At 49.1% G+C, this 11006-nt stretch overlaps 1 protein-coding gene across 1 annotated transcript; it reads right to left on the bottom strand.

The window, feature by feature from the left end:
* Positions 1 to 319: 319 nt before the first annotated feature.
* Positions 320 to 1644, bottom strand: POP7 (POP7 homolog, ribonuclease P/MRP subunit). The gene is made up of 2 exons (XM_084763455.1): positions 1171 to 1644; positions 320 to 974 (listed from the first exon to the last, which is right to left on the bottom strand). Exon 2 carries the CDS (start codon positions 945 to 947, stop codon positions 525 to 527), a length of 423 nt encoding a protein of 140 aa, XP_084619581.1. The 5' UTR covers positions 948 to 974; positions 1171 to 1644; the 3' UTR covers positions 320 to 524.
* Between the last annotated feature and the right edge of the window lie 9362 nt (positions 1645 to 11006).

The raw sequence follows: 11006 nt of genomic DNA, 5'->3' as shown, positions 1-11006 counted from the left end.
CTAGGGTCTGATTCTGTGCTGGGATAAACTAGGTAAGGCTAGTCACGATTTCCCAACTGAGTTACATCCACAACCCACTTCCTTCACCTTTAAGCCTCTTTCCCCAAGCCTGGGAACCATTGAGAGGAACCTGACACATCCCGGCTGCAGCTAGCTCCAAGCTTCCCAAGCTCACTCTGTATCTATTAAGCTACTGTGTTACACTGTAGTCTAATGTGGGCTCGTTTCCTGTGTCTAAATACTGGTAAAGTTTCCTACCGTCCCTATTCAAGTACACACGGAATTACACAAGGAGGCAGAGGGCCTGGGAAGCCTGGCACCAACACAACGTGACACTTTTATTATACAGGACAAGGAAGATTCTCTTCTCCGACTCTAGGCTGAGGGGACGGGTCTTGTCTTATAAGTCTCCACTAAGAGGTCCACGACCGAACTCAGAACCACCAGAAACCTTAACAACCACATCCGGAGCCTGATGTGTGTGCGCAAAGGAGTCGGTGGGTGAAAAGTCAGCTTCCCTGCAATTACTTGGGCGTGACCCTGAAGACCCGAATGTGGATGGCGGAGTTGTTCCGGATCCTAGTCAGTGGCTCTCGAGAGTCAGTCTCTGGCTCCAACTCATCCACCAGTTCCACGGTGGAGGTATTGGCAGCCACCTGTAGGGACCCAAAGCTGCCTGCCTGCAGCTGCAGGGCGATGTTGATGGCGCGGTTTATGGCCAGGCCCAAGCCATGAATGTAGATCTCGGTGCATGCGTTCTGGCCCCTGGTGCCTCCGTCCAGCAGCTTTTGGCAGCGGGCTAGCTGGGCCTTAAAATCAGTCTTCATGTTGACATAAATGTCATTGGGCCTCCGGGGCAAGCGGTGGGGAAGTCGTTTCCGAAGGGTGTACTCCACGGGGTCCAGCTCAGCCTCGATGGCACCGCGGGGTTCTCTGTTCTCTGCCATGCTCTGAGTCCCGACACGGAGAAGGAACTAGATTGGGGGGTCGGGGGGCGGATAACAAGAGAATCCTTTCTTGCCCAGCTTTCTAAGGGGTGCAACCAGAAGGGGGCGCCCTCCACGCCCCTCTTCCTTCCCAGCCTCTCAATCCCCTCCACTTCCGCTTTCTCCACTCCCAGTTTTAATTCATTCATCACGTGGTTCCCATTCCCGGCGTTTCCACGCCTACCTTCTCCGCTCCACAGTGCCCTTCACTCGCCTGAGCCTCGCCGACCGATCCAAGTAGACGCCACTGTCCACGACACTCAGAAAAAGAACGGAGAAGCGATCGGGTCAGGAACGCCGGACAGTCGCTCCCGCAAAAAAAAAAAAGGGCTAGTACTGCGCACGCGCGTCCCCGCTCCCAAGCCGGAACCGATCAGCTCGTGGTCCTCTAGGCCTCCGTTCTCCCCGCCCCCAACCCTTTCCTTGTGCGCGTGCGCAAGGGGCATTTAAATCTCGCGAGACTTGAGGAAGGTTTTGGAGGGCAGGGTTAGCTGTCAGAAGGCGGGACTAATCGATAGAGGCGGAGCCAAGAGGGGCGTGGTGCTGATTTTTTCCAAGTCCCACCCCCCTCAGGGCGGGACTCGAGGATCCAGGCGGGAAGTGGTTCTTGCAGGCTTGGGAAGGGGGGTTTGGGACAGCGCCCCGGGTCAGCAAGGCAAGTCTGGAATCCGCATCCATAGCACTTGTGAACTGCGGAATTGACACGGCTCTCTTCCCGCCCGAGGTCCTGGGAGCCCGGGGCGCGGAGATCGAAGGTATCGAGTTAAGGCCGGATGTCCACCTTGGGCTCCTCCCTCGGCGGCCAGGGACTCACGCTAGGTGCCAAGCGTTCGCAGCTTCCCGCCACACCTTTCAGCTGTCTTCTCCCTTTGCAAACTCAGGCTGCTCCCCGCCACCGGCGACGTGCCGCCCCCTGGCGGAAGGGACGGGGACTACAGTCCTCGGGTTCCTAGCCCCTTCAAGTTGTTGGGGACCTGGCTCTCTGCCCAGGTTGGTAACGCCTTTGGACAGTTTCCTCTGGAAATGAGTGAAGTCTGTGTTTGGGTCCTCGCACTACGCCTTCAGGCCACTTACCTAGGCAGAATCTTATTGAAGGCTGGAAACAGAACTTTGCTCCCTGTTGAGTAGCCAGAGATAACCTTGAACTTCACATCCCCCCCCCCCCCCCCCGCCTCCACCTTATGAGCGCTGGGATTAGCAGGCACCGTCTACTGAGCTACAACCTTAGTCTCTAGGGTTTATGTTGAAATGGAAAGTTTTGACATTCTAGACATCAGTTCGCTCCAAGTTGATCTATATATTTAATGAAAATTTTAGGGGAAACCTCAGGAAGAGTTGCAGGTGTAACCCAAAACGTCTTTTATGGTGGGGAGGATAGGGTTCAGCTATGTAGCTCAGGCTATCCTAGAACACATACTCCTACCTTGGCCTCCCCTGTGATGGCGTTTCAGTTGGTAAGTTTGTCCTAAAACGTCTGGAAAGGCAAATAAGTAGGCTGAATAAAAATAAGTTTGCAAAAGTTGCTGGGCTCATATTGTCTCAGCAGACAAGAGCGCTCACTGCTGTTCACGATGACGCCCAGAGGACCTGAGTTGAGTTCCCAGTCCCTATGTTAAGTGGCTCACAACCACGTGCGGCTCCAGCTTCAGAAACTCTACAACCTCTTCCGCCCTGTGTGAGTCCCTAGGTCACCCATACACACACACACACACACACACACACACACACACACCACACACACACACACCACACACCACACACACACACACACACACACCACACACACACCACACACACCACACACACCACACACACACCACACACACACCACACACCACACACACACCACACACCACACACACACACACACACACCACACACACACACACCACACACACCACACACACCACACACACACCACACACACACCACACACACACACACACACACACACCACACACACACCACACACACACACCACACACCACACACACACACACACACACACACCACACACACACACACACACACACACACACACACACACACACCACACACACCACACACACACCACACACACACCACACACACACACACACACACACACCACACACACACACACACACACACTTTTTATTTCGAGGCCAGCCTGGTCTACAAAGTGAGTTCCAGGACGACCAGGGCAAATGAAAAACCAATAAATAAGTAAATAAATATGTGCTTAAAATATTTATTATTGTGTGTATGATGATGGGGGGGAGTATACTCTGATTTTGTGGGGTCAATTCCTCAACTTTTACATGGTTTGTGGGGATCAAAGGCTCACACAGAAAGTACTTATGCACTGAGCCATCTTGCCAACCCCTTAAGATTTACCATGTAAATACAGTCATTAAGACGAGTGTGCGTTTGGCAGATGTACAGACACAAAAGTCAGTAACACAGAGAACTCAGAAACACACAAGCTCGACCAGCCCATCTGAGGAAGGGTCTGCCATAGGCAGGCTGGCATCACACTTGATGAGGATGCCCCTGAAGTGCCCATCTTATGCCTCCATCTGCCAGGCGTGGCCTTCACAGGTGTGGGCCAGCACAGCTGATTTGGGCAGGAAGGAGCCCAGGGCTTTGTGCTTGCCACCATCTGTGTGACATCCCCCAGGCAATTCATTTTCTTGAGAGAAACGCATACGTAGCACAATGCAAGAAGATTTTTGTGTCAAGCAGTACAGTGAAACAGATTAAGGGTAAGAAAAGGGCCTTAAGACCCTAGCGTGGGCAATGGATCTAAATATGAAACTTAACTGTAAACCATCTGGAGAAGACATAAGGGAACTCTACAAGAGGCTAGTCAGGTGAAGAGTCCAGAGACAGGGGTAGGGATGGGGGACAAAAATAAACTGTAGTTTAACAAAATTTCAAGGTTGGGGGGGGGGCGTCTATTAGTAAAGCCAAAGCCTAAGGACCTGAGTTGGACCCCTGGGTCCCACAGAGTAGAAGGAAAAAAATGTACTCCCACAAGCTGTCCTTGGACCTCCACACACATACATTCCCCTAAATACACTCAAAATAAATAAATGTAAAAATAAATTTTAAAGACTTTGAAGGCTGGGCACGATGGCTCACACCTGTAAAACAAGCACTTAGGAGGCTGAGGCAGGAGGATTGGCATCGACTTGAGGCCAGTTTAGGCTAGAGAGCTCAAGACTACAACACAGGACACTGTCTCAAAAATAAAACTTTTAGCTGGGCATGGTGGCACATGCCTGTAATCCCAGCACGTGGGGAGGCAGAGGCAGGTGAATGAGTTCCGGGCCAGCCTGGTCTACAAAGCGAGTCCAGGACAGCCAAGGCTACACAGAGAAACCCTGTCTTGAAAAATAAAAAAATAAAATCAAATAAAAATTTAAAAATAAAAACTTATCGAAGACCAAAATCATATGAAAGCAGGACTCACAGAGCTGGGCGTGGTGGCGCATGCCTGGTCCAGGAACTCAGGCAGTGGAGGCAAGAGCCTTTCCGTTCCATTCTTGGCCATGTAGCAAGCGTGAGGCCGGCTGCGGTACACGAGACCCTGTCTAGAAAGAGAGTGATAGAGAGATGGCTCAGCCCGGCGTGGTGGCGCACGCCTTTAATCCCAGCACTTGGGAGGCAGAGGCAGGCGGATCGCTGTGAGTTCCAGGCCAGCCTGGTCTACAAAGTGAGTCTAGGACAGCCAGGGACAGAGAGACCCTGTCTCAAAAAACAAACAAAAAAACAAAAACAAAAAAAAAGAGAGAGAGATGGCTCAATGGGTAAAGTGCATTCTGGCCAAGCCTGACGACCTGAGTCTGATCCCCAGATAGAAGAGAACCAACTCCACAGTTGACCTCTGACCTCACGGTGATGCGGTTGGCACATACATGCTCTCCTCCACTATACACTGTACACACATACACACACAATAAAATAACATGAATTATAAAGGGGGAGAAGATACGGGAAGACACAGCATGGGAGAATGTATCTGCAAATCACATATTCAATAAAAGATGTGTATCTAGACTATATGAAATTTCTGGGAACTGAAGGGTTTGAATCCCCTATGTCTCAGGGTGCCTGTAAGCCCAGCTCTCTGAAGATTTAGGCAGCAGGAACATGTTTCATGAAAACAAAGCAAAACCAAAGTCTCAATAAATAAAGTTAGAAAACAAACGCCCCACCTGGCAATGGTGGTGCACGCCTGTAATCCCTGCACTGGGGAGGCAGAGGCAGGCAGATCTCAAGAGTTCGAGGCCAGAGTAAGTACCAGGAGAGCCAGGATTACACAAAGAAAACCTGTCCACAAGAAGGAGGAGGAGGAGGAGGAAGAAGAAGAAGAAGAAGAGGAGGGGGAAAAAAGAACAGAAGAAAAGAAACAATTCAATTACAAAATAGCCAGATATCTTGGATATTACAGCAAGGAGACAAAAAAATAAGTACCTCACAAGATGTTCAATATCATCAGCCATTAGGGGAATGCACATTAAAACCACAGTGAGGCCAGGTGTGGTGGCACACGCCTTTAATCTCATCATTTGGGAGGCAGAGGCAGGTGGATTGCTGTGAGTTCGAGGCCAGCCTGGTCTACAGAGTGAGTCCAGGACAGCCAAGGCTACACAGGGAAACCCCGTCTTGAAAAACAAACAAAACAAAAAACCACAGTGAAAGGCTGGAGATGTGGCTCTGTTGGTAGAGTGCGTGCCTAGGTACAGGAAACACTGGGTTCCATCCCTGGCAAGGCATAATCAGAAGTATAGGCACCTGTAATCCCAGAACACAGGAGGCACAGGCAAGAGGGTCAGAAATTCAAGCTCATCCTCAGCTACAAGTAAGCTTGAGGCTCTGCTGAACCAAAAATAAATAAATAAATAACAATAAAAAATAAATAAATAAAGGAGGAGGAGAGAAAGAAGAAAAAAAAGAAAATCTTGACAATATCAACTACAGATGAAAATGCAGAAATATCAGGATCTCGTTTGCTAGATTTCTGAAAACGTGAAATGGGTTCAGGCATTTATTGTGCAGCTTTTCCCTCCAAATCGAACATTCTTAAAAGGAAGCTCTTTAAGACTAAGGAAGTAGATGAAACATACAAGGCTCAGAAAGTTCCTGAAACTAATAAAATTCATAAGGGGATTGATCTTAATAGAGCTAGTCCTCAGGCCTACCCGCAGGGCACACACAATAGATAGGTAGGTAGATAGATAAATTATCTCCTCTTGTCCTCAGTAGTTTATATACAATAGCCTAAAGTTGTAGAACCCAAGCTTCCTCCACAAGTCACAGTGAGCTCCAGGAATGCAGCTTTTGTAAGTCATCACCTATGCAAGATGGGCCTTCCAGTGACACAGCTGCCTTTGAGTCAACCATGCTCCTGAAAGTAACCCTAAGATGTTCATAGGTTCTCCGGGTTGGGCTCTGGTAGAATTATTTGGTTTGTGTGTGAACAGACATTTGTGTATATCTCCTTAGAAAAAGTTATCAAGGTATCATTCTAGAAAACACTTCTATAGTTTCTTCTAAATGACCTGAAAAAACAAAAACAAAAGTTCTGAACATTTAAAAGGTTTTACAGGAAGAGAGGCATGGCCATGCACATCTGTAATACCAGCATGCCGACAGGGAGGATTACAAGTGTCGGGCTGATAGCAGGCTACCAAGAAGAGACTTGATACCCTATGAGCATAAACAGAGGGAGGAGGTCCCTCTCAGTCACAGTCACAGGGGAGGGGAGTAAGGGGAAAATGGGGGGGGGGAATGGGAGAATACAAGGGATGGGATAACAATTTAGATGTAATATGAATAAATGAATAAAATATATTTAAAAAAATAAAGAATCTAAAGAAAACAAAAAACAAGTGTCGGGCTGGCCTGGGATGCACTATAAGGCCCCATCTCAAAGCCAGACAAAAACAACTACACCAGGCTGGGGCTGTATTGTGAGGTCCCGGGTCCAAGCCCTAGGACTGCGAGGCAACAAAACCTCAATGAAAGAAAAACCCGCACAGGAATGGTAGCAACGTCCGCAGCCGTTTTGCACTGAATAGCCCACAGCTGGAAAGGCCTAGATGTCTTTCAGGTAATAAATGATTAAAAAAAAACAAAAACAAAAACAAAACAAACCTGTGGACCATCCACCCACAAAACGTTACTCAGCAATGAGACTTGGGTCAAGGAGGCCTCCTGAGCTGTGAGATTACTAGTCACGGGGCTGCAAGCACAGCTCAGTTGACAAGGTACTGGCTGAGTGTGTGCCAAGCCCTGAGTTTGATTCCCCAGGACCCACATAAAATCTTAGGCTGAGCAAAGGGGGTGCTGTGCTTGTAACCCTGGTGATGGCGATATGAGAAGTGGAGACAGGAAGTTCCCTATGTGGGGGTCACTTGCCCAAGGTTTAAATAGGACAACGGATAGGCTTGGTGGACCAAAGACCTTTGCTGCTACAAGGTAACTTGAGGGCCCATTGTTTCCCATCACTCAGACTGAGCTGTTTTCAAAGCACGATTGTGCACACCTGTAACAGCAGTACTGGGGAGCTGTAGGGACCAGGAGGAGTTCCACTAGGTCAAGGCCCGCCAGGGAAACATTACGAGACCGGCTCCCAATATACCAACTAAACAAACTAACAAGCAAAAACAAACAAACAAACAAATGAAGCACACCACCACCTCCACTACCACCACCAAAATGCCCTCCTCCCTCACAAACCAATTAAACAATTGTAAATGAACATTCCATGACTCCAGTGCGGTGCCTTTCCTGGATGTTTAAAATCCTGTTTTACAAGCTGGATTGATGGTGGTGTGTGCCTGTTATCCCAAGACAGCTGAAAAGGAAGGATTCCTGTGGCTTCAAGGCCAGCCTGGGCTACACACAGGGACACCTTGTCTTAAGAAAACTGAAAATTAATTAACCAACCAACTACTGGGGACATATTTCAGTGGTAGCCTCCTTGTTTACTACACCTGAAGCCCTGGGTTCAATCCCTACCACTGCCAAGAAGGGGAAAAATACATACATACATACATACATACATACATACATACATGCATGCATGCATACACACACACACAGTTGGGGCCAGTAGAACGGCTCAGTGAGTAGGCACTTGGTGCCAAGGCTGATAATCTGAGACTGAATCCAGGGTTGCCAACTGCTGCAAGTTTTCCTCTGACCTTTACATGTGTGTTATGCCAAGCTCACACACATGCATGCAGACACACAAATAAATGTAAAAAAAAAATGAAATATCTACCTGGACTCTACAGTGGAAATCAAAGCTCTCAACCAGAACTCGGTGTTCATGTTTTGCTGCTGGGTGTTTTCTCCCCTCACTCTGCACTGTTGTATTTTTTGTTTGTTTGTTTTCCAAGACAGGGTTTCTCTGTGTAGCCCTGGCTGTCCTGGACTCGCTCTGTAGACCAGGCTGGCCTCGAACTCACAAAGATCCACCTGCCTTTGCTTTCCTAAGTGCTGGATTATAGGCGTGCGTCACTGCGCACAGCTCTCATCCACTTTTGTTAAACTGACAACCTCCAACAACTATCTCCAAACCTGGCACCAACAAACGTCCCCCCCCTTACTCTGTGTGTGTGTGTGTTCTTATGAATTCAGGGTATTGCACAGGCTAAGCAAGCACTCTCCCTCTTGAGCCACACCCCAGCCTCTCACTTGGAGACTGTATGCAATTGCTCCACTGCTGAGCTACATCAGTGCCTCATGGAAAGTTTCAGATAAACCAGGCATGGTAGAGCACACCTTTAATCCTAGCACTTGAGAGGCAGAGGCAGGCAGATCGCTGTGAGTTCGAGGCCAGCCTGGTCTACAAAAGCGAGTTCAGGACAGCCAAGGCTACACAGAGAAACCCTGTCTCGAAAAACCAAACCAAGCCAGGCGTGGTAGCACACGCCTATAATCCCAGCACTCGGGAGGTAGAGGCAGGTAGATCACTGTGAGTTCGAGGCCAGCCTAGTCTACAAAGCTGGTCCAGGACAGCCAAGGCTACACAGAGAAACCTTGTCTTGAAAAACCAACCAAACAAACAAACAAACAAAAAACAAAAAACAAAAAAACAAAAAAAACCCAAACCAAACCAAACCAACAAAAAAAAAAAAAAAAAGAAAAAAGAAAATTTCAGATAATAAAAGAGCAGCGGTCCTCAACCTTCCTAATGCTGTGATCCTTTCATACAGTTCCTCATGTTGAGGTGACCGCCCCAAAGCATTTCATTGTTACTTCATAACTGTAATTTTGCTGTTACGAATCATAACGCAAGTATCTGCATTTTTCCATGGTCTTTTTTGGGGTCACGACCCACTGAGCTAGAGGACGGACTAACCATTAAGAGTGTGCACTGGGCCAGGCAGAGCTGGCGCACGCCTTTAGTCCCAGCATAAGGGATCCTGTCTCAAACAAAACAAAACAAAAAAGGTGTGTACTGTTCCTACAGAGGACCTCAGTTTAGTTCCCACTGCCTGTAACTCCAGCTTCAAGGGCTTGCGTGCCCTCTTTTAGCATCCCTGGGCACCTGCACTCACAGGCACACACCCTCACAGACAGACACATTCACATAATTAACACTTAATAAAATAATCTCTACAAAGAGGAGAAAGGAAATCTGTGTTGATTCCATCTTTACTGCTTTTGGCTCCGGGCAAAATCATGAACCTTTTGTGTGGTTTTCGTTTGGGTTTTAGACAAGGTCTCAAATTGCCTGGGCGGGTTTTGAACTTCTGATCCTCCTGTGTCTACCTACTTCCTAACTACTAAGGCTGCAGGAGCGCATCACCACACCTGGCCGCCCTCCTTGGGCGCAAAGTCCCTGGCACGGTAGCAAAATGGCACTTCCTCCAAACGAAGTAAAAAAAAAAAATGTGTTGGGGCACCTGGAAGGCAGAGGCAAGAAGAAGACTGCCATGATTTCCACGCTAGTGAGTTCGAGGCCAGCCTGCGCTACAGTGTGTGAGACCGGTTCAAAAAGCAAGCAACTGGGAGGCAGAAGCAGGCAGCTCTCTGAGTTCAAGGCCAGCCTGGTCTACATTAGCGAGCTCCAGGCCAGCCAAGGCTATACAGTGAGTCTCAAGACAAAGCAAAACCATAACAGACGACAATAAAGAAAAAAGGAAGGGAAGAGGGAGGGAGGGAGGGGGGGAGGGATGGAGAGAGGGAGGAAGGAAACAGACTTCCAAAGAAAACCATGAAGGCACATGCCAAACTTTTACATCCCGAGTTCATCAATCTTGAGGAAGAGTCACTCCTGAATCTGCTTTTTAATTGTTTAAAACCACTTTCTGTCTCAATTACTTGTCACCAAGACTAGCCTTTCCTGACCCTCCTTCAAGTACCACCTTCAACTTTCTTTGGTTTATTTTTTCAGACCAGGCAGGTAGCCCAGGCTGGTCTAGAAACTGCTCCTAAACGCAGGAGTGCAGGATGTACCTGTCTGGGCATGCTTATATTGCTCGGTAACATAGGGTCTTACATTGTAGCCCAGGCTGGCTTTGAACAGCTGCCCCTCCTGCGTCCACTTCCCGGCCAACCAGAAAAAGTCTTCCATCCAAAAGAAAGCCTCAGTCAGACCCGCTTTCTAAATCACTGCGCGGTCACGCTTTTCCTTAAATCCCACCTTGTCCTGGAGAGTGTTATCACCTCTAACCCAGACGGGCTCCCTGGAGAAGGCGGGGCTTGGCCAGGAGAGGGCTGGGGAGCTGGGGACCCCCGCCCCCCTTTTACCAAGCCTCAGGTTGCACAGACACCACGTCACGTGACGCGCGTGTGCGGGTGCTCCCCGGGTCACGTGCACGGGCTTGGGGTGTGTGTGTCGGGGAAACCTTGCATTAGGTTGCGGGGTGCACTGGGTGGTGGTGGGGTCCCGGCGGGTCCGAGTCCAAGAGCGTGGTGGCAGCGGGAGCCGCGGCCGCGGTGGCGTTGGAGGGGGCGGCCCCGCGTCCGTGTCACGTGGTACAAGGCGGGCAGCCATCTTGCTACAAACACAAACAGAGA

This window comes from Acomys minous, assembly GCF_964271855.1.
Source record: "Acomys minous genome assembly, chromosome: 16".
Classification (NCBI taxonomy): Eukaryota; Metazoa; Chordata; class Mammalia; order Rodentia; family Muridae; genus Acomys; species Acomys minous.
The sequence above is the reverse complement of the archived record's forward strand: the minus strand, read 5'-3'. Positions and strand labels throughout refer to the sequence as shown.

Excerpts from the sequence above, each read along its gene's own strand:
- POP7 (XM_084763455.1), bottom strand. The coding sequence starts at position 947 with ATGGCAGAGAACAGAGAACCCCGCGGTGCCATCGAGGCTGAGCTGGAC.